At 40.5% G+C, this 24,265-nt stretch overlaps 1 protein-coding gene across 1 annotated transcript; it reads left to right on the top strand.

The window, feature by feature from the left end:
- Positions 1 to 16,454: 16,454 nt before the first annotated feature.
- On the top strand, positions 16,455 to 22,912 carry LOC120111961 (serine/arginine repetitive matrix protein 1-like). The gene is made up of 2 exons (XM_039130531.1): positions 16,455 to 21,386; positions 21,481 to 22,912. The coding sequence occupies exon 1, from the start codon at positions 16,543 to 16,545 to the stop codon at positions 17,521 to 17,523; it is 981 nt and encodes a 326-aa protein (XP_038986459.1). The 5' UTR covers positions 16,455 to 16,542; the 3' UTR covers positions 17,524 to 21,386; positions 21,481 to 22,912.
- The last annotated feature ends 1,353 nt before the right edge of the window (positions 22,913 to 24,265 follow it).

The following is a 24,265-nucleotide window of genomic DNA, read 5'->3' as shown; positions in this document are numbered from 1 at the left end:
ACAATTACTATATTAAGTGTAATTATAGTATCAAAATCCATCTTACACACAAATCAACTTGCTTGCATAATACTTTAAAATCTGCATAAACATGATGTATGCATAACCATAAACTATAAGACTAAAGCAGGCTACTCACATCCATAATCCATAATAAGATTAAAGCAAGTTACTTACTTACATGTTCCACAACAAGATTAAGACGAGTCACCATGATTCATAAAGTATAAGATTAAGAACAGGCTACTTACAGTAATTCGCTTTCCAAATTTCTCAAGTCCTGGTGATAAATCCTTAATCACCTAAAACAACATCATAGGGATCACATTATTTTCTATTTATTTATTACATAATTTCTCAGTTCATCATACTATGAACTTACTTGCTTGGATCCCATCCAAGGATCTAGCCCAAGTCCAATTTGCCTAATTTGGAGCTTTTGGGGCTCGATTTAAAACCAGATTGGGTCCACACATAGGTTAATTGGGTCTTTAATTAAAGGATTGGGCCTGGTTCATGATTGGGTCCAGCCTTTTTTAGCCAATTTGGTCTTCTGATTTGGTTAATAGGCTTAGTCCCAAGTTTAATTGGGTTTAATTTTGGTTCAGGGTCAATGTGGCTCATTTGGGCTTGAGTCAGGGTCAGCCCGAGTCCAATTTGGCCTTCTGTCAGTTAAATTGGGCTTGAACTAAGCCTGATTTATAATCAATTGGGTCTGTTGAGACCAACTTAACTTAAATGGGGTTCGGACCCAGCTAAATTAGGCTTAATTGGGTTCGAATTTAACCCAATTTGTAGTTTGGGTTCGTCCAAACTCACCTCAATCCGATTAGGCTCGGGTTTAGTCAAATTTGGGTATATTATGAAAAGTAAGTAATCTGTCTTAATCTTATAGTTTATGAATCATGTACGTGAGTAGCCTGCTTTAGTCTTATAGTTTATCGGTATGCATACATCATGTTTATACAAATTTTAAAGTATTATTCATGTAATTTGAATTGTGTATGAGATGGATTATAATACTATAATTGCACTTAATATTAGTAATTATGGTATAAGCATAAGATGTAATGATGAATGGCATCTAGCTATGTGTACTACTTGCAAGAGCTACTACTTATAGACTCTTGATGCTACGAGCTGAATGCAACTGAGCTCGCCCCGCCAGTGGCTGTACAATAACTGAGCTCGTCCCCCAGTGGCCGATTATGACTTCGTCGTAGCATCAGAGAGTGTACTGTTTGCAAGAAGTACTATGTATGGACTCTTAGATGCTACGGGCTGAATGCAACGGAGCTCGCCCCGCTAGTGGCCGTAGAATAACTGGGCTCGCCCCGCCAGTGGCCGTACAATAACTGAGCTCGCCCCACCAGTGGCCGATAATGACTTTGCCATCGCATCAGAGAGGGTAAATCACGGTATGCCGCGATCGAGTTGCAAAAATAAAGGATTTTTTACCCTCTTGTAATTATAACGAACATAAACCAATTAGATAGAAAAGGAGAGGAAAAAGATCTGTTGATTGGACTCCCCTGTTTCCTTTGTTTGCGGGATATATATATTTTTCTAAAAACTAAAAAGAATGGTGTTTTCTTTGATGACATAAGTTCTACTTGTAATAAGAATTAGAAGTTTCGGGTAATTACTTTTTATTTTTTCCTCCAGATCTATTTTTTTATCCTACCTCTATTCATGATTAGTAATCACAAACCTTCTATCAACAGGATAAAAAAGTGAATTTTTCCCTCCGAAGAATTAGAATTAGGCTCGAATGGTACGATCCCTCTGTCACCCCAGAATGAAAGGGGCGATCTCGTAGTTCTTGGTCTGTGAAGATGCGTTGTTAGGTGCTCCATTTTCCCATTGAGGCCGAACCTAAACCTGTGCTCGAGAGATAGCTGTCCATACACTGATAAGGGATGTATGGATACGGTACTAATTTCATCACTGGTCTTAAAACTTCTAAAGCAGGTGTGGAAAAAAAATAGTAAAAACGAATTGATCTGGACCCCATTTTTTTGTAAGTTATATTTTCATGAAAATACTGGTTGATATAAAATATCAATTTACCGGCTCAGTATGAATATCTTATCATAAAGAATTGTTAAGTAATGTTCATGTTAGCTTCTCAAACCCTATTTAAACATGTTTAGCCTTGTAGTTGATCCGATAAGATTATGCAGGATTACTTACTGAGCCGTGTAGCTCATACCATTTTATTTATATTTTCTTCCAGATTATCGCCAGTAAGAGCAGGCAGAGACATTTTTCTTTTGTATCAGGGCTTCTTTTTTTTGGATAAAACAAATATGCTTTTGTGTACATAAACTATATATAAGCTCTGTATTTTGTACCAACCAATAAGTTGTACTGGAAATGTTTTAATATATGAAAGTTTGACTAGTTTGACTACCCTGTTACCCATGTATGAGGCTTCGTGCTATTGTGGGCGGTAGTCGGCAATAACACGGCCGTGTCACGGATCCGAGTCCGGGGCGTGACATTGTGGTGGTATCAGAGCTCTAGGTTTAACAAAAATTTAACCGTAAAAAAAATCTGGGGTAATGGGTAGTTAAGAGTATTATAACTTATAGAGATTATCATAATATGTTAGTTAAAGAAAATAATTTATTATAATCTTACCCTAAATTTTTTGACTGCTAGGTGACCATTAAGAAACATGGATGACGATAGGAGAGCACTCTCTCTAGATCCTAGCTACTAGTCTATTTTTCAGGATACTCCACGCTCTGTAGCAGGCCACGCAAACCTGGCCGAAGTATATCAGTTGATGGCACAGCTGCTCCAACAGTAGCAGCTGATGCAGATGGCTGCTATACAACCGGCGGATTCTTACCATGAAAGATACTGCAGGCTGAACCCACCGATGTTTGATGGTGGACCAGATCTTATGGCAGCTGAATTTCGGATTAGGGAAATGGAAAAGATGTTTCAAGCACTTCAGTTTTCCGAAGAAGTGAAGGCTAGATTGGCTATCCCCATGCTAAAGAAAAATGCCGAATTTTGGTGATCAACTATGGAGACTTCAAAAGGTTATTCTATACTCAGTACTTTCCGGACTCTGTCAAGCAGACGAAGCAAAATGAGTTTCTAGCACTGACCCATTCTGAAAATATGACTGTTTTAGAGTATGCTGACAAATTCAACGAACTGGGCTGATTCTATCCCCAGTTCATGGATAATGAGAGGAGTAGGGCCAATCGATTTGAGCAAGGCCTAAGGTATGGGATCAGGTCCTGGACATCCTCCCACCTGTTCACCAGTTATAGAGATATGTTGGACCGAGCCTTGAAGGTTGAAGCTGACTTAAGGTCTGACAGAGAAAGGACTGACCTAAAGAAACTCAGGTCAGATCGAGGCCAGAGTAGCAGGCCGAGAAGCTTTAAAGGGCCCATGATTCAGAAGAGGCAGAACGGGCCATGTCCTAACTGTCGCAAATTTCATAATGGGCCCTGTTTGAAGAAAGTTAGGGCATGTTTTAACTGTGGGCAGGTGGGACATATGGCACGTGACTGCCCGAGGCCGAGGAACAACCCCCGAGTCTTCGCACTGACCCCCCAGGACGCCAGTGCCAGTGATCAAAGGGTGATAGTTACAATACTAGTCAACTCGGTTGGTGCCTTTATTTTGTTTGATTCTGGCTATACACATTCCTTTATTTCAGTCAGTTTTTCTAGACAATTACACTGCATACCTAAGAATTGAGGTATGATTAATTTTGAGGACGAAATTTATTTAAGAGGGGAAAAATGTAATGTCCGGGCCCAATGCTAACTGGGCCCAAACTTTTGAGGCCCATTTTAAGGGTATTTGGGCCAGTTCGTTGATGGGCTGTACTGGGCCCATGGATGGCAGCCCATGGAGGGCTGCCACCTCATGCCTGAGGGATGAATTGACAGGGCCCAGCTAGCCAGTAAAGAGAAGGCCAGCTGTTGGGCCCTTAACCATGCAAAATGGGAGCCCCCCACCTCTCACCCTAGTTGAAGGGACAAGCCTAGCTGGCCTGAGGAAAGAGGGCAGCTGGAGGCTCCTGGAGCAAGGGGGAAGGAGAGGGTGCTACCTCTCCAAGGGGTCACTTCCTAAGCAGTGTTATTTAAACTCTCAAGCTTCTTAACTTAGGATTACTATACCCTCTTATTTCCTAAGCCTGCTGGAGTACTGTACCAGAGAAGCCGACCCCTAGAGCTGGAGGTTGAAGGAGCTCGGAGGCCCTAGAAGAGGAAGGAGGGATTTCTTGAAGGGTGTACTACTCGGCTGTAGCCATCCCGAAATCAGGTAAGACCTGGTTTACTTAAGTAAATAGGTTAAACAAAATAAGAAAGAGGGGGGAGTTCCTCTGAGTGTTTCTCTCCTCTGTTTCAACAGTGAAACAGAGGGAAGAAGACTCTAAGATGGAAGAAGGGTAAATGGCCGACTCACGCACTAGGACAGGCCACGGGCCGGCCTGAGTGTGACCCAGGTCTGGCCCAGGCCCAGCAACTGAGCTGGGTACATAGGGCACCGCAGCTTCAGCTGCATCTGCCTTAGGGCACAGGGTGCGGCCACGGATCGCCGGGCCTGGCCGAGCCGGCACCAGACGCGGCCACAGGGCCGCCAGACTAGCCGAGCCCCCACCTCTTCTCCGGTGAAGAGGTGGTGGCGCCACATTAAAAGAAAAAGGAGAAAGGGAGGAAAGAAAATAAATAAACAAAAAATAAAATACTTACCGGACCCTTGAGGCTTCATCCTCAGACAGAGGCTCTAGCTCGCCGTGGTTGGAGTAGATGACTTTCCGGAGAAGATCGGGCCTCGGCTCCATCTCCAGGACCTGATACCATAAGATAATAAGAGAGGAATAAGAGATAACAAGAGAGGTTAAGAGTGCGGAAGCAAGAGGTTGTGAGAAACAAAAGATTGATTTCTCCAATTTTCTTCGTCCTCAACAAGGGTGAGAACTTCCCTTTTTATAAGTAAAATAAAGAAATGGATTCCAATTCATTTTGGAGTCCGAAAAGATCAAGCAATCAGACCTAGTCTGATTTAACATAAAGTTACTTTACATAAAGTAAAAGACATAAAGATGAAAAGACATAAAGATGATTTCTTTTGCTGATTGGTCCAGAAAAGTTGATTCCTTCTGGGTTGGTGAAGCACTTATTTCTTCACGGGAGTACTTTTCATTTGGTCGATGCCTTTTATTCTGATATTGATGTGGCCACCTTTTTTCCTTTATCTTGTTTTTGGACAGACTTTACTGCTCCCTTTTGGTAAGAACTGTTTGCCATACTTCCTCCATTGGAGTAGGAGTATTCTGAACTTCTTGGTCTTCATACGGATCCTATGCTTCTCCTACTAAGCAAACATAGGTATTGCTTGTTTGTTCAGGAGTATTGGATGAAGACTGTTTTGACGAGGCAGATTTCATTGATCTATCTTCAAATGCCTCCAAAAATTCCTTCTTGATTTTTTCAAGGCATCTTGCCTCAACTTCCTCTTCAGATATATTGGGATATCTCCTGCTTAATTTATGTTTCATTGTCATAAATAAATTGTCATCATTAGTACTGGATTGTTGAGGAGAACCAAATATTTTTTTCTCCTTATAGGCAAAAAGATTTTCTTGTATGGTATTAATTATACCATCTAACTTGTCTTTGGGCATTCCCACCCACCATTTGTAAAGGGCATTCCTTTTTAGGACTGGAATATTGTCACAGTCAAATCCAGTGGATAGTGTCCACTTCCATATCCATAGAATTCTATTTTCGATGAAATACATCATGGGGCAAGTACCAGTACATATCTGGTCATCTGTCATTTTATTAATAGTTGGATGATTATCCACCCATTCTTCAAAGAAATTAAGTATTTCTTTGGGTAATATCTTTATATCGGGGCCGAAGAATGTCCACCATTTGTTGAACCAACCCGGAATAGGTTTGGTTAAGACATCAGGATGTACCTGCATAAACCAAGAGTGTTTTCTCTTGGGATTCTCATAAAAAAAAGATTAGTAAAAGCCTCGATGTAGTCCCAATAAGTTGCTGTGACTTCATGGCCATATTTTTTTTATCATTATTAGCCTATTGGGATCCAATCCCCATTCTTGCGGCTGCATAATCCTGCAAATAGTACATTTACTATAATTGATATAATTATTTATATTATTATTATGAAAATTATGAGTAATTTCTACAGATTCAGTGAGGAGTAATAATTTCTCCATCATCTGTCTGTCCTTGCCATCCATTGAAGGATATCCTTCATCGTCAAAGTATTTTTGACGTATACACCACGGATCTTCCATCTGCTGAATATCATTCTGACCCATGTACATGATAATTTGCTCCCAATGATTTTGCAAAAATGAGGTGTCAATAGTACTTTCTTGAAGCACCTCTTTCATCGTTGGTCTAGATGATGATGTAGAAGAGAGATTTTCTCTTACAGCATTTTGCTGCTCAACTTTCTTTTGTTTTTGCTGATTTAAGTAGGTTGCTAGGTTCACCATTTGTGGTACCCTCTCTGGCTGTCTATGAAACAACAAATTCGTCGTATTCATGGGAAGTGCATTGGCACTGCGTCCCCTGTTTTCTCGAGAAGAATTTCTTCCTCGAGCATACGTTCCTCTGAGAGGAATCATCCCTGTAAAAACTCTCGTGTTAGAAAGTCTGGAAGAGAATTCTCTTCAGATTTAATATATTCAATATTAAAATCAAAAACAGACAATTGTGCCTGCCATCCAGCAAAGATTTGCTTGGATACTAAATTTTTTATATCCTTTTCTATGATCTGTTTTGCTGCTGTACAGTCTATCCTCAACAAGAATTGTTGATTTAACAGATCACTCTGAAACTTTAAAATACATTTAACTATTGAAAGCATTTCTTTCTTAATAGTAGAATACTTCATTTGAGTGGGACTCCATTTTCCAGAAGTAAATCTTACAAGTATCTCTTTATTGCTATTTGGATCTAATTGCTTTAAAATTCCTCCAAATCCGATATCAGGCAAGGTTAGACTACAGGCCTTTGACAGCTCAGGACATCTGGAGCCCCCACATTGCTTCGGCAGCTCCTTATATGGTTTTCTTCACCTGAGAACCCCCACCCCCAAGTTTTCTCGATGTCAATTTTGATGGCTCTGTCTTGGATGGAGGCAGGAGGTGAAGGGCCGGTTTTGTCATCAGGAGCTCGAGTTCGAGTGTGGTGGCAGTGGGGGGTGTCAGATCTTCGACACCTCGATTCCAGGAGCGGAGTGCTGCTTCATCTAGATGATCAGTGGCCAAAGGTGAGTCATCAGGAGAAACCATGAACCAGAATAGAAGAGCTTGCCCCACCCATGAGTAAATATTTCGTAGTAGTCTCATTAGACCGTACATCTCTCTTGGTATATCCCGATCTATTTGTTTCTGCGGAGGAGCAAAGAAAGGTTAAGCAAGAAATTCTATCCTTGAAGTTCAAGCTACGAGCGGCTTAGATGGGATTGCGTTTTGCGCGGCACGTGCTTTAGGCGACCTTCATTCTCTTGGAGGGTGATTCAGCCACAATGATCGACTAGGTCCGACGGGGCACGAGTTGGGATGAAGGTGTTCATCCCCTGCTCCGTGATATTTGGTTGATGGTGAGGGAGGGCATTACATTTCAGACTATGCATGTATATCATGAGGCTAACGGGGCGGCGAACTGGGTGGCAGCATATGTAGCGAGCCACTTAGGAGGCACCCTGTGGGTTGGGGAGGGTGAGATGCCTGTTGTATTACGAGATCTTTTGTCTGCCGATTCTATTAGGTGTATTCGTACTCGTGATGTATGAAATACCCATTTCAACAAAAAAAAAAGGATTGATAGTTATAAAAATAATTAATTATTAAATAGAAAGTATCATCCTAACTATTCTGTTTAATGATAGGATTGAGATTTAAATAAGTAAAATAAACCGTAACTGCATAACAGAATTGAATGTTGTACCCTGGTGGTTCAGTGTTTGTTATCCAAGTAATATGCCACAAGTACGGTTCTACGCATGGGAACAAAATTATTTTGGGACAATATTTTACTGGAATTTACCAGATATCTAGATCTGAATTCGGAAAATCTTTAGAATCTGAATCAAGTTTTAGATCTGGCAAGATTTATCGGTAAGTATCCGGGTCCAATTGGATACTAGAATTTGTATCTGAATCCAATCCAAACTGAGTATGGTTGGAAATTATCCAACCTGTTTTCGGCCCTATCCTTTGGACTTGTTACCTTACTGTTTTGGTTTTCTGGTGATTTGCCTGGAGAAGGAATTGGCAAACTTTTTGTCAGTGTCATCAACTGGAGACTTAATCAAGGATGTTGAGTGCTATCAACTTGAGTGGTATCATGGGCTCTAAGTAAAGACCAAGATATTTCAATTTCTTGCTTTCTTCATTTAGTTTTGACTCTTGGATTGCTTGTATTCATTTCAGTACCCATGAAATGAATTAATAGTCCCTGCCATCTTCTCTTTCAAAAAAGAAGGCTAAAAATTTCTGCTTTAGGTCTTCAAGTGAGTTATAGATCTAAAGAAGAGTTTTTAAAGAAAACAACGTGCTAGTTCTATAACAGAAATTGGGATCACAAATTTTATATTTCTGTATGAAACAAAATTTGTGAAGCAAGGGAAGGATATGAGAGAGAGAGAATGAGGGTCAAACCTGGCCTAAAGCAATCCTTTCTTTCAACAGCCACATACAATGCTTTCATCCAGCAACCTCTCTTACAAGCAAACTAGGATTCTTCAAATTGGAAAGTACCTAGAGAAATCAGCTACCACCTATTCATTTCACTCCAATTAAAATCCCTAGAACCAATGCTTTAAATTTTATCTAATATTTTCTAGCTGGACACTGATGAGACCTAACTAAAACTCCTAAATGAAAAGTCATGTATGCTGTTCACTTTTCACAGTATTGTAGCATGCACAGTGCCAAACAGTAGATTCGTTTTCTTACAAAGAAACGCTTCAATTAATTATTAAATACTAAAACAATTCAAAATAGTTGTCTTTTTTTTGTCATCTTGACCTCCAAATAGCAACCAATCACAACATATGCCATGAATATGGACCCAAAGAAATGCTCCAGCATCATTTGCTTCTGTTATGCTTACCTAGTCCTCAAGATCATATCCCTCAAAATTTTGATCGACCATTCTGAGTCTTGAATATTGGATGATAGAGGCCTATGTAAAACATTCTCCCTATCACTTCACTAATCATTTGTTGTGGTGCCCGACAATTGGTAACTACGAATCTCTTGATAACTTGATTGATAGTGTTCACCAAGGAAACTGCAGAATTAGTAACAATCATATCTTCAACGTGCTTTGATACAGTTATAGCTCTATATTGGTGTTGCTTTCAGCAATTAGAAATTCCTTTAAAATTGTTTCTATAGAGCCTTCAATCTTCTTAACCAGATTTTTTAAGCTGGTGCATTTTCAATCTTAGCATCTAAATTTGAAGGATGAGCACTTGCATGATTTTCAATGTATAAATCCTCGCTTTCAGCTGAAACATTCTCACTGCCATAAGATAGGCCTTCATCTGCATCAGTGCACTGCAGAATGCCTAAGGTTATAGCACATGCTTGCAACATAGCTTGGATGTGAGATGATTTTTGATAGATGTCATATCATCATGCATGTGGTCAGAACCTTCTTCTCATATTTGATATGCTGGGGAGAGCATCAGTCTTGGAACTTAATTTATAATCCAAAAACATGATGGAGAGAGAAAAAAATAAAGATGGAAAGAAAGGCAGAGAAAGGTAGGGTCCATCAGTTCTAACGCCAAAATTGATGTAGGACAGATTAATGATGGCTTACAGGCATAGCTGGACCTGTGGAAGGGATTAGACAAGGGTTTAGGTCAAGACATTTCCCTGCTGTCCTGTTATAGAAAATAGGACAGAAAAAGATCGAGGAAGCACAAAATTTCTGTTTTAGGTTTTTAGATGAGATATATGTCCACAAGTTTTTCAGGAAAACTTGTCATGGGGGTGCTTCATACTTGTCCTATAACAGAAATTTGGATTGCAAATTTTATAGATATAAAAAAAAGATGGAAGTAACGTTTAGAAAGAGCAAAAACAGTGATTGGAGATGTTAAAAGAGAGATCAAAAAGAAGAGGATGGTGGTGTGTAAATAGTTTAGAGGTGTAAGCTGTTTGTACATCAAAAATCATGTGATTTAGAGACTCCAGCTCATGCATCAAGTGATGTTTAACTAGTTTAGAAGTAATAGATTACGTCCAACAGCTCAAATCATTGATGTAGAACCTTCATCATTCAATATAGATCTAAACAGATCTGAGTGGAGATCCATTCAAGCATAGCTAAGTCTATCTAAATCATATGAAAGAAAAAACAGATGGATCATAGAATGTCGTACCAGTCCAAACTGGGCGGTACAGAGCATACCGTACTGGTTCGGTACTGGTATTTGGTACGGGTGGCATACCAGTATTCGGTACGCTAAAAAAAATTGTATCATACTGACACTGTGTTAGTGTGGCACCGATACGGGGTCTGATACCGAGACAACGAACCTTGAGATGGATGACAATCTTCTTTTCTTCAATAAAATTCTACGGATGGCTTGATGATGTATTGAACGGACAGATGTGGCACAAAATGTATCTTCAAATTGAGACTGTGATTCTAGCCTATATTGCACATAAACTGACGGTCAAAAATCCTTCAAGGCTGGTCCTATCGTTTTGTCTGTTGCATCCTCCTTCTATATGCATCTAGTCATTTTCAATCACTACAACATCAGGTGCGCTCTTCTAAGAACTCGACCTTGTTGAGTTGGAAAAGGACCTAACAAGTCATCTTTGCCCAAACTGACAAGTTCCTCAGCTATCCTCAACTCATAAAAATATTCGTGGCCTTTTGTGCCACAACCTGCAACAATTTTCCTCCGTCTTTCTATAAGCTAGCAACTCCTCCCCCTCATATGTAGATATGGGTCTAGCTCCATGGTCATCATCTAGCGTAGCATAGGTGAACTCTACCTATCTAGTAAATGGATTGATCCCATGTGCTTCATCGTCTCCTTCACCCTGACTATCATGATCATCAGATCTATGATCACTCGTGCTATCACTGTCGCCATTGCCATTATCATGAGATGATCTAGGCAATTCAGGATCTGAAAGCTTGGGTCTCTTTATCGTCATCTCGAATCTGCACATCATCAATTGCCTCTACTGGATCATTTGCTGCCTTCCCCTTTGTTTTGGATTTCCCACGCCTCTTCTCAACCACACCTCTCGAGCTCTAACTGATTTTTTACATGTTGACTTGCTCTACCTCCACTACTAGTCTCGATGCCTTGGCTATCTCTAGAGGCCCCTGTGTCATGTCTTGAACTAAACAATATGCAATCAATTTGTTGATCAGAATCCTCAGATCGTTTGCTACCTTATCCACCATCATCGCCTCTGGGTTTGCCATATCCCAATATCAAAATATTAGTAGGAGAAAAACAAGGGAAAGCTGATCTTGATCCCTAGACTTTAGGATGGAACCACTGTAGAGGTAGTTTACAATGAAAAAAGATCACTTTTCTTAGCTTTATTAAAACAAAAGCACTTAACTTAAAATGGAAATCCAGCAAGATGGGCAGGTCACCATAGAATAAGAAAAATAGCTAAGAACATCAACTAAGCCTCTGCGATTGATTGCCCTTTCATAATCTTGAATAACCAATGATCGCATTTGTTCCTTACAATCTGACAATTAAAGCTGGAATGCCCTTTGCTCATAATGATGTGGTCTTGATAATGCCACTTGATCGGGTAATGTTTTCTAATGCTAACGGTCTACCATGGGGAAACTCAGAGAAGGTGGAATCTAGTCCGTTGCTTAGTCAGTAATGGCTATTCTTGGACCATTAGATTTGATAGATGACTTGCCTCCCTCCTTTCTTGCCCCTCCTTTCTTCTCTTATGTTAATCTCCCAAGACGTAAATCTCTATTCTTTTCCTCTCTTCTGTTCCTTTCTTTCTTTTTGCAGAAACATAGTGCTCAATGGCTCGCTCTTTTCTCCTCTATTTTTATCTCTTGGCTCTCTTCCTTCTCACCATGGTGATGCCATCGACTAGGCAAACAACGATGGTCATGGCTATGCAGGTGGTGCCCATGCGCTAGCGATGATGGACGAAGGGACCTCCATGGTTGGAAAGGAGGCAGAGGCCCTAGGGTAGGTTAGGTCTCCAATGTACCTGAATCCAAAATAGTTGCCAAAATTAACTAATTGAGACGGTTAGAGTTTTATTTTAATTAAAGAGTTAAAGCATTAAATTATTTTCTAAACCCTAAACCCTAAACCCTAATCCCTAAAATTCTAAAACCCTAAACCAAAATTCTAAACTCCTAAAACTCCAAACCCCGAATTCCGAACCCTGAACCCCAAAACTTCAAACCCCAAACTCCAAACCCAAAACCCCAAACTCCAATCCTTCAACCCTAAATCCTAAACCCTAAACCCCTACTCCTAACCCCAAATCCCAACCCCATAAACCCCCGGTCCTCAAAACTCCAAAATCCTAACCTCCAACCCTAAACCCCCAATCCTAAACCCCAAAAGATCCTAAACACTAAAAATTCTAAACCCTAAACTCTAAATTCTAAACCCTAAACTCTAAATTCTAAACCCTAAACTCTAAAATCCTAAAAATCCTAAACCCTAAAACTCTTAAACCTTAAACCCTAAATCCTAAAATTCTAAATCTTATACCCTAAACACTAAATTCTAAACTCTAAACCCTTACTTTTTGCTCCTCTCTTTTTTTGACTATGCTTATTGCTCCTCTCCTCTCCCTAGCATAGTGCCCTCGTCTTGATCTCCCCTCCAAATGTTCCTCTCTTCGACACTAATCTCTTTGCTGAGCTTTTTTGTCAATACGTACTCTAAATAGTCCTGTTTCTCTCTTATGGTGGCTTCCTCAACCCTATCAGACTTAGGCTACCTAACTTTGGCACCGAGGAACTCTCTATTGGATTTGATGTTAGATAATGATGGTAAGCCTAGGTGGATGGTGTTACTGGTCGATTTTTAACCTTGTTCATCCATTGTTGTGTTTTTATCTTTATTTTTCTCCACTAGGTGAGTACTTAGGCAATCGAGTCCATTATAAGGTTTGTCCCTAGCATCATCTAGGGTTTTTTGTGGATTTTGTGAATTCATGTGGATTTATGTGTTTCATTCATCTTTGGTGCACAATCTATAGATTTATGATTGTCCCTAGCATCGCAGGTAGCATCACCATTGATGCCAATAAAATTTTTTATGGTATCTTGGTTGGACTCATCAATTTTTGGTGCTAGATCAATGGATCGAGGGTTTGACCGTAGAATGTATATGGATTATGGCTTAAATCAATGACCAACTATGTAATACTTATTTGTTATAGAACAAAGAAGAGGGATATCTAGTTTTGATTCTTCTATAAACTATGCAAGACACTAAATAGGTACATCAATATATTTTTATATTTTCTTTTGTATCTTTTATTCCTTTTATCTTAAAGAAATTTATATATATTATTTAAACTTGAACATTTGAAGTTCATTTTTAATTTCTATTGTGGCATGGTATGGTCTTTTTCATCTTTTGCTATTGTCTTTATTATAGTTATCATTGTTTCATAAATTTGAAGAAAATAAGATGATAGTACTATTTTTATTATGCTTTTGTTTTTAATATATTATTATTATTATAGTACCAAAATTTGTTAAAAAATACTAATAGTTTTTATTTTTATATATAATTTTTATATATTTTTACATAAATAATAATAAGTAATATATTTATTATATCCTCGTGATGTTATGATTCAATCCAGGTTGACCTGATGGTTGAATGAGTGACTCATGATCCAATTTTTTTCCAATTCAGTGAACGGTCCAGTTTTCAAAATCATGCCACCAGTAAGAGACTCAAAGAAATGAGCAAATAAAAATGCTTCGTAACTAAAAATATTGCTCAAAAAGTCCCTCCACTGGTGTGGTGAATTATGATTGCTCTCTAGTGTCGTGAAGTGTGCCATAAAGTGAAGCAAAGTAATGGGCGCAAGACGGCTGAATGGCATTTTTGAGTGATTCCTCGTCCAGAATGAAAAAAGGGAAATAGGACAAGAAATCAAGGGAGAGGATGATAAATAAAAAGAAATTAAGAAAAAACAGTTATAGATTATTTTGCCATTGCTAAAGGAGTGGAAGATTTGGATTATTTTATCTATAATAATTCATGAATAGCTAGCATACAAGTGATGCAGGAATCCCATTTATCCATAACATCAAAAATGTTCGATGCATTGACCATTAAAATTAAGAGTCCATACTAGTAGAGTTGTTAGGTGTCCACAATGATTATACTTGAAAACCTGAATGTGCATGAGTTAGGCTATAACATGGAATGGCGGAGATGGAGAGAAGGGTTCGGATCTAAATTAATCATATTCAGTTAAAAAAGCACTCTCAAACCATTACCTTATCCATTCATAATCAGATTGAAAAAAATAAATTCATGCCAAATCTATTTATTTTAAATAAATTTATACCTACCTATCAACTCATTTAAATTTTAACTCTTCAACCAAATATATAACTGAAAAATAAAGCAGAGAATGATATTCAAAGTTCACAAATAAGAAAATCAAATTTAACTTATCATGTATCATCATAATTACAATACATTCAGCAATTTAATAATATGTGATGAAGTAATTAACAACAAAGAACTAAAACATCATTTCATATTAGGAAATGCCATGGGGCCCTATCAATATAAAATATTTTTATAAAAAATACTTTTATAAAAATATCACATAAAAATACTATAGAATTGTTAATTTTATTAGGTCTGGAAGCTGATTAGTTCCCAGCCGGATAACTCTATTTAGTTTGAGGGCTAAATCCAAACCCACCTTTATAACCGGGTTGATTTCCAGTCAACATAGAACTAACTCGACTGAAAAATAAATTTTATTCAGATGACTCTGTGCCGGTTGGCAGATCCACGTCAAATTTTATTGTCCCTAGCTGAGGCCTGCAAGGACTGAATCCTCTTTTCATTGAAGTCATATATAGTCGGAACCAAAAATACTCAATGATGGAAACCATTTCTTTAATGATAGAATGGTTTTGAAAAATCACTGAAAAGAGAGGAATGTTCTAATTCTCATAAAACAACCTTCGGTACTTTCTTGGTGGCTTTGTTTCCACCAAAATATCACCACTGAACAGAAGGCTGGAAAAAGTTTCAACAATGGATGCTAGTGTAAGTTTCAACAAAAGTTGATTTGTATATCACAAAATAACTATCCAAGGGCATAAACCATATGATCAGCAAGCTCCTTTCCCACAACTTTCACGTATCTGTGAAGCTGCATTTCTAGCTCAGCAATATGCCCCTCCTCTATTGGGCCAAATACTCGCTGAAGGTCCTAATTAAAGCGGAAAAAAAAGACAGATTAGGTCAAGCTGTATTTATGAAATCAGAGAGCTTGGCAGATATTGACAAAAACCATTATTCCCTGCTTAGGGTGCTACTAAAATTATAAGCAATAACCTAACTAATATTTGCTTATTTATCACTTCAGTCGGGTCATTTATGGATGACCCGTCTAACCCTTGCTTATTTATCACTATAACTGGGTCATGTTTAGAGCTGATCATGGGCAGAGATTGGGCACAGAAAGATCATATTTTAAATAGGCCCGGTCTGAAGCTCGATTAAAAATGAATAGAGTTTAAGCCTGAGGCCCGATCTGCAATCAGCTATAGTCATGTTGTAGGAGGTTGCTTGTGATAACGATCCAGCCAACCCTTGTTCGCTTCTCACCATAATTAGGTCGGGTTGTGGCGCATCGCTTAGAATAGGGGTGTTAGCCACCTCAGCCCGCCAAGCCAAGATTCAGCAAGTTTGGCCGAGGCCAACCTCGGCCAAGAGCAACGCCCGGGCCAAATCCACTGCTTGGAGGTCTGCCCAAGCAGTGGCCAGCACTCCCAGCTCACGGCGCAGCCCCGCGCAGGCCATGCCCAGCGCCTGCGCGAGGTTCTGCGCCCTCTGCAGCAGCAGCGCAGCCAGCGGCGCACGCACCAGCCAGCGCGCGCACCCGCGCGCACCCTCGCGCGCACGCCCGAGCGCCCGCTCGGGCACCCGGCTGCGCACGGCCCCCAGGCCGCGCGCACGACCACGCGCCAGCCCACGCCCGCCCGGCGCGCCCCGCGCCCTGCGCCCGCGCCCGCCCGGCGCGCCCCGCGCCCTGCGCCCGCGCCCGCCCGGCGCGCCCCGCGCCCTGCGCCCGCGCCCGTGGCCGCCCGGCGCGCCCTGCGTCCGCCCCGCGCCCTGCGTCCGCGCCCGCCCGGCGCGCCCAGCACCATGCGCCCGCGCCCACCTGGCGCGCCCGGACCTCACCAGACAGGAAGTCGGCCAGTACACGGCAAGGCCGCCTCTCGCCAGCAGTTGGCGCCCGCGCAACAGTGGGTTGCGCGCACGCCAAGCATGGGCATGAGCTCGAGCGGCAGTCAAGGGCACCAGCCCATGCGTGCGCACTTGGGCACACACGCACCAGGAGGCACAGCAGGCGCAAGGCACGATCAGACCTGCATTCGGCCGAGCGCGCCACAGCCAGACAAGCCCAAGGGCAGCGCACGGGTCGGGCCCAACCAAGGACACAGCAGAGCAACCGAACCCGCCCACATTGGGTCCGGACCAGCCAGCGCACGAGCGCCCGAATGCCAAGGATGGAAGGCTACGGTCAGCTCGACTCCGCACGCACCTGAGGACACATGGCAACCATCCGCCGACCAGGCGCCCAGCCAAAGAAGGAAGGCAACAGTCAGCCCGACCCCGCGCGCGCTAGCAGACACATGGCAACCATCCGCCGACCAGGCGCCCAGCCAAAGAAGGAAAGCCACGGTCAGCCCGACCCAGCGCGCGACCGAGGACACATGGCAACCATCCGCCGGCCAGGCGCCCGGCCAAAGAAGGAAAGCAACTGTCAGCCCAGCCCAGCGCGCGCCAAAGGACAAGTGGCAGCCATCAACGCCCAAGCGCAAACAAGGAAAACTTTCAAAAGATTGCGCCCGGCCAAACCCAGCAAGCAGGGACACTTGGCAGGCTGCCAAGCATCAGCGCCGAGCCAAACCAGGGAAACGCACGCGCAGAATCCATGGAGGAGCCTGCAGGCTCTTCCATGGCAATCCAACCCGGGATGACACGGGCGGCCAGGATGCAACAGGCCGCCAGATGAACGCGCGCAAGGAAGACACACCAGCAATCCAAGGGAGCTCGAGCCAAAGCAGCAAGGCATGGCAAACTAGGAAGCCTATCTCGGCACAACAGGAAGCACAGCCAAACCGCCCAGCGCAGCAACCAAATCAGGCTGCGCACGGGCAGATGGCAGCATCAGCAGGCGCCACATGCACAAGCCAAGCCAGCAGCCAATCCCGAGCGCCCAACACATTTCAGCACATGGCCTAGCCAAGGGCCAAGTTTGGTCAGGCCATTGCGGCCGAAAAGGAAGCTCTTCATCATTTGAATTTAGTCCAAAAATAAGCCAAGGCAGTCGGCCATTAAAAGGAGCCATTAGGGCCCTTTGAGAGGTATCTCTTAGACTTTGATTTTCCAGCATAAGTGTCAAGGGTTGTACCCCTTTGTATTGTCGGCCGAAAGGCTTGGGCTAGGGCGGGGAACATCAGCCCCCCTAGATTGTTCTTAGGCAGTGCAAGGTCCCTTCCCGACCTTTGCCAAGAGTCCTTTGTATTCCGTTGTTTAGTGGAATGAAGTCAAGTTCCTTTCAACATTGAGCCCCATCATTGATTTCTTCCCACCGCCGGCAGCCCAAAGGCAAGCACACGGCGTGGTTCCACAGCAACAAGAAGGAAGAGCGATACCCACCAGCAAGTCGGTCCCAAGGCAATCCGCCAACACCATCTTCAACCTTCGGACGCTTGGGCCGGGGATCGGGACCACAACCCCCAGGTACCCAACAAGGGGACACCCTAACATTCACGTGCATCGTTTTAAGATCTAATGATGGGATCATCAATTCAGTTGATTTAGATTTTTAATAGGAATTCTTTTTATTGAAATAAAAGAAGACATGAGGAAAATTTTAATCATGGTTTTGTCTATCCTTTTAAGTGGTACCTAGGAGTAATACAATGTGTTCCATTACATTTTATCTCATTCCTGAGGTGGCTTTTTGTTCCAAAGGCATAGTTATCATAGCAAGAATATGGTGGTTGTCATGGTTTGCAATTGTCATATTGATGTTTGTATTTCTATTTATTGTATGATCTCATGACATAGCGTGCTTGGGTCCACAAACGTGCAAGGCGAAATTTCCTGATGCCAACAAACACTAAAGTCTAAAAGGAGCCATAGGAATTTTAATGTGTCTATCCGTATATTGACAACCTTAGTACTAAATGGATGGTACACATTATAGATAGATTAATATAGTATACTAATAATTAAAATGATAATAGTTATGTCAAGTTAAAAGGGATTTGCTTTATAATCGATCTTTTCTATGTACTTATTTTAAAAAAGGTCTTCAACTTAAAACATCAAAATTTATGTGACATTTATGAAAGTGATTTTAAAGCATGATGGTTGTAAGCACCAAAATGCCACTCTGTTATATCCCTAAACATCTCTAGACTGGAGGTGAGATCCAATTCGTGGGTTTAGTGGAGGGTCTTTCTAGACAAGTTTCATTCTGCTCCCAGGCAAACTGGAAGGCACTTGTGACCATTTGAGGATATAATAGGTACAATAACATTAAAATTATCTTGCATCATGAAATGCTTATTGATTTACCATAACTTAATAATAGATCCCATAAAATACTTGCCACAAAAAATGGTTATAAATATTATATTTAATTTTGTTTAAGGACTAATATGTCCCTTGCAAGCATAGTGGTACAAATAGGATACATATGCTATTATGAGATAAGCTTTAGGATGATAACAGAGATGTGGGATTTGTTCAAAAGAAATTGTTGTATGTATTTCACCAACGCATTTAAGACTGACAATGAAAAAAAAACAATTTTTGAAAACCAAATCTGGTGAGAAAGAACTTAGTTTGTGCATGAGGACATGTGAAAGTCTGTTCGATAAACTTTATGCATTATGAAATAAATAAACCATGTCTTCTAATTGCAAAAAAATCCATTGCTTAAATCTCCCATGATTCTCTTAGAAATAATTGTCAATGCAACAGTTGAAACATGCAAGTTGGGTGTGTTCGAATAATAAATAAAAAATAAACATGAGCATTTATACCTTTCAGTCCCAAGTACTTGCATCCAAGATTTGATTGTGGCTTTTGAATGACAAATGGATCAAACAAATTAATCTAACATTTATTGAAGTAAAACCTATGATGTTCAAAGAAACAAATACAATGCAAGCATTTCTTCTTTCTATCATTTTCTTCCTCAAAGTCATTCTTTCATAGCTGGTTGGCAATTAACAGCCTTGTTAGCCAACAACAAAAGTATACCAACTCTAATTCTGTTTTCATAGGTGTCTTGTGCTTGTAGAAAGTAAGTAATTGTTGGTTGGACATGGTGAAAAAAAAAAACAGATGGAGAGGTAGGTGTCATGTGGGTTCTTTTTACCCTTATGAAATGGAGGTCCAAACATGCAGGGGATCAAAAGCTGTAGCAGCTAGGCTTGCACTTAAAGTTAGGAAAGCTGTTGAGGTTAAGAGAGTGGGAGGGCATCAAGAGTGACACCTCTTAAGAGAGTGGGAAGTCCAGAATTTTTTGAAAGCTGTCGACTTTGCATGTTCGGACTCTCTTCTCGTTTTTCAAGAGCCTGATTTTTTGGATAGTGTCTAAATGCTTAGTTTGTTCTTCGGTTTTTATTGAAATATGAAATTTTGTAGGAACCTAGCTATAACATATATGATATGAGAAGTGAGCAGATTTGTTTGGGTTCTCCAGTTTCTTTTTGGCTATTGATTGAGGGCCAATTCACACAATTGTTAGTCTTGTGGGTAAGGTTGGATGTGTATACATACATCGATGGACCTGCCACTCAAATCAATTATTAAAATAATTTGTAAAAGCAAGTTAAGCATTCTCAGTATTAGGGGTATGTTTCTTGCACTTTTGTCTGGGTTATGAAAGGTGATTACATTATTTTCTGGTGAAAAGGAGGATGCTTTGTGCTGAAGCACAAGGGTTTGGGCTAACTTACTCAATTGGGGTTTTTGGATGAGTGTTGCATGGCTATTGGCATAAGAGAAGGCCAAGTGTGTGAAATTGAGGTTACTTTTCCAAAATTCTAATTGTCACAACAACTAAAGTTCATACATGCCTAACCTACAAGTGAATTTACGTATGCTAATTTGGTTGGGTACATCTTGCAAATGCATTTGTTAAGACAACGCGTTAGTTCCTTGTGGGGGATAGCCATATCACTTAGTACTGTAATGGACTTGATGAAGCAATGAACAAGCAGATGTAGGTAGATATATGAGGAGAGAAGGTTAAAGCGGAATAAGTAGAGGAAAAAAGATAAGAAAGAATATTGTAGGAAGCAAGGTTCACCATTGCGGTACCAGACCCTATACCGGTTATATCTTGGTACAGTGTCTGTATGCCTGGTATGGGGGTTAATTCGGCATACTGACACTTAGTACGCCCACCATATCATGTATAATGTGCATGGTACACACCTGTACCAATTAACATAGCATACCATGGTAGGAAGCAATGATGAAGGGGTTAAAAGCATGGGGAATAAAGATAAATGGAAGAATCCCCGGGAGGACTACAGAAGAAGTGGGGGAAAAAAGACAAAATATTTTGGATAGGGATGATCGAGAAAATGGGGGGAAAAATAAGAGGCAAAATCACCTAATATAAAATGTGAAAGGCTTTGAGACTACCTGCATAAAGCCATCCTCAGAGCCTGAAGCCTCACTATATGTGATGTGCATAAAAGCAAACAAAAAATACATCCCAAAATCTAAAACGTTTCCCACTAGCAGGTCCCCATTGAAAAAGACCTGCATGTAAGGGAAAAAAAAACGAAAAGGATATTCAGTTCTTAAGTGAGAAGGAAGAAAAAAACATTTTTCTAGGGACAAAAAGATTTTGGAAACTGGATTCTCTTTAGAATCTGGAATTCCCACTGACTTTTTCTCTTCTGAAAATTTGAAACTTCCGATCTGATTCAGTCTCCTCACCTTTACTCAGCCATACATTTTAATCTATGTTTCTCTCTTTTTTGTGCACTGTGAAATCTTGAAGTCCAAGGTCTTTGCTGCTGTGGGCCCTGCATCCATTCACAAGAGAGAATAAACTGCATGCAAAAAAAAAAGTAACATGCCTTACTGTTGCTTTTTAAAAAAAAAAAAGAAACAAGAAAAGAAAAATACATGACTTATCCTTGTTTTATGTTGGATGTGCTGCAGATGCCCCACTCCAGTTATATATATAAAGAAACAGAAAGGCCCAGATGGGGAAGGAAAAGAAAAAAGAACAGTAAAAATATTTTGCTCATGGTTAGCTAGTTGCTGATGAGAGACTTTCATTGACTGTTTCATTAACTTTTTTCAAGTTTATGAATTCTTTTTTGTCTTTTTGTTCTGGAGAATTTCTTGAGTATGACAAATCAGTTAAAAGATTTGAGAATTAATCGCTGACTTTATATTATCTAACAACTTATCGCATCCTTTAAATTGGAGCTCCTCTCTTTTTCTCTTTTCTCTTCTATCCAATATCAGTTAAGAAAACTTTACTTTTTTAAATCCCTGATCCCCCTCCTTCCTCCACATATCTTTTGATTCCAACCCATAGAAGAGGAGAAAACAGATCTATAACAGCCTATATTTTTTTTAAAAAAAATCCTAAGTTTTTTACACTTCCTATCAAGGTATTCTGGTGGTTGCAATTTCCAAATTGTGCTAAAAAATTACACAGTTTCTAGAAAGCAGCCAAAGTTGAAGTTCGCAAGGCATGTGGATTGTTATGACAGGGAATTTGTTTGTGCCAAATAAGAGGTTGGCATGGCATTGGCAGATGTAAGAGGAGACCTTGCAGCATGTTGATTCTATTGCGTACTGCTCAGTCTGTTGGAAATTTTGTAGATTTTTCCTGTGTTAAAATTCTTCTACTCTTTTGGGAGCATTGGCTGTGCATAGGTTGTGCTAATGGATCCACCTAAACCAATGTAACTGATAGCAAGAACCACATGAAGAATGTGTCTTACCACTGACACAGAGGAAACATGAAGTTGTTTTCTTGAATATTCTTTGAAAACAGAAATTTTGAATCTTCTAAGGTCCATTATCTGCATATAAAAATAGATCCTTGGGTATAGAGAGTTTCCATCTGGTGTTATCTGGGTTTAAGAATGAAAACTTGCCATTTGTGGAGAGTTCTGCATGCTCTACAGCTATTTGCTAAAGGTAGTCATGTAGTAAAGCTAATCAATAAACTTTAATTACAGTATTTTTATGCTTGTGTTTATCTTATTGCAAATGTAAGTGACTTTTGGTGATTGTATTTTTTAGGTTTCTGCTCAGTTACCTGCTTTTACGTTATTGGGGTTTATACGTGGTTATCTTATAATTCAGATTGTTTAGTCTGGTGCTTGAAATCGCTAGGATTTTGATGATTGCGGGCTTTGAGTTGAAAGGGGTACAAGGAACATATAGTGGTGGAACTTAGACTAAAGTCATGCCATATTATATATTTATCTTTCATCATTATTAATAGAAGAAATAGAAGGCAAATAGTTGGAAGAAGGTGACCATTGTGCTCTCTATGTATATATGCATGCATGCATGTACTATTTATTCTGTAAATTTTAATTTCTCTTGTTTTTTGACTGATTCTGAATATTGAACTTCCTAAAAACAAAAAGCCTGTTGCTATGTTCTTTTATATGTATGTATTATTTTTTCTGTAATTTCTAATTTCTCCTGTTTTTTGAATGAATCTGAATATTAAACATCCTATGCATGTATGTATATGTGTGTGTGTATTCTCCTGTTTTTTGATTGTATTTGGATATTGAACCTCCTACTCTCTCTCTCTCTCTCTCTCTCTCTCTCTCTCTCTCTCTCTCTCTCTCTCTGTGTGTGTGTGTACTCTCTAATTTCTCATTTTCTCCTGTTTCTTGACTGAATCTGGATATTGAACTTCCTACTGAACAAACAAGCCTGTTGCTATCTTCTTTTACATAGCAATCCCCATCATCTGTATATATGGATTAGAGTCCAAAATTTTGTTCCTACAAATGAATAAAGCATAATCAGCATAACTAGTGTGGTGTTTTATTATTTTGCAATCGCATAATTCATTCAAATATAACTTAATGTTTGCATGCGATCAGCACTTAGCTTTTTAATGTATGACAAGTGAAAGTTGTCTACTTAATGAACAATTAATTTGAAAAATCATTTCATGCTTGATATGATGTTAACAAGGTTGAGAGCTAAATTAGAACAATCGAGGCAAATTTTGGAGAATATGGTTTTTTTTTTTTTGGACTGGCTACTCGCACTAATCTCTTGTTGAATAAGGCCAACAGAAGCAGAAAAAGGAATACAACTCAGTGGGGGAGGAACAATAGTATGGCTGGTCTAGAGGATCTCTCCAAAATGATGGGCTGCGTAGGAGGCGATCCAGTCAGCGGTCCTGTTTGCCTCTCTGTACACATGCACGGCCCAAAAGGCCACACACCGACTCACCAGTCAAGGGATGTCGCCCATGAGTAGAAGAACTGCCTCGCTTCGCCCGTCCCTCAGTATCGACTCAATTACCAATGCTGAGTCACCCTCAAGGATGATATGTCCGGCCTCTAACACCTGTCTCGCATAGGAGACATTCTCCCATGCTGCCCTGAGCTCTGCTCCAGACGCTGATGCCTCGAATGAGCAATGCCCCCCCCCCCTCAGCAACCAACTTAGAGGCCTAATCTCTGATCGCAAATGCGGTGCCAACTCTGTCACTACCCGTGAGCAAGCTGCCATCAAAATTCACCTTGAGATGACCAGAAAGTGAGGACACCTAAGAGATAAGAATAGACCTGAGTGCTGTAGCAGCAGAGAGGGGGCCCTAGATTTTTCTAGACATCCTAGATGAGGCTTTAGTGACCTCAACTGACTGACGGAGTGCTCTTTCCACAACAGTCCGCAGGGGAGTCGTCTTATTCTCGAAGATCCTTTCATTTCTGTCTAGGCAGATGTGGTA

The sequence above is a fragment of the Phoenix dactylifera genome, chromosome 9 (assembly GCF_009389715.1).
Source record: "Phoenix dactylifera cultivar Barhee BC4 chromosome 9, palm_55x_up_171113_PBpolish2nd_filt_p, whole genome shotgun sequence".
In the NCBI taxonomy this organism is placed as follows: domain Eukaryota; kingdom Viridiplantae; phylum Streptophyta; class Magnoliopsida; order Arecales; family Arecaceae; genus Phoenix; species Phoenix dactylifera.
Note: the sequence above shows the minus strand (reverse complement) of the source record. Positions and strands in the feature narration are given on the sequence as shown.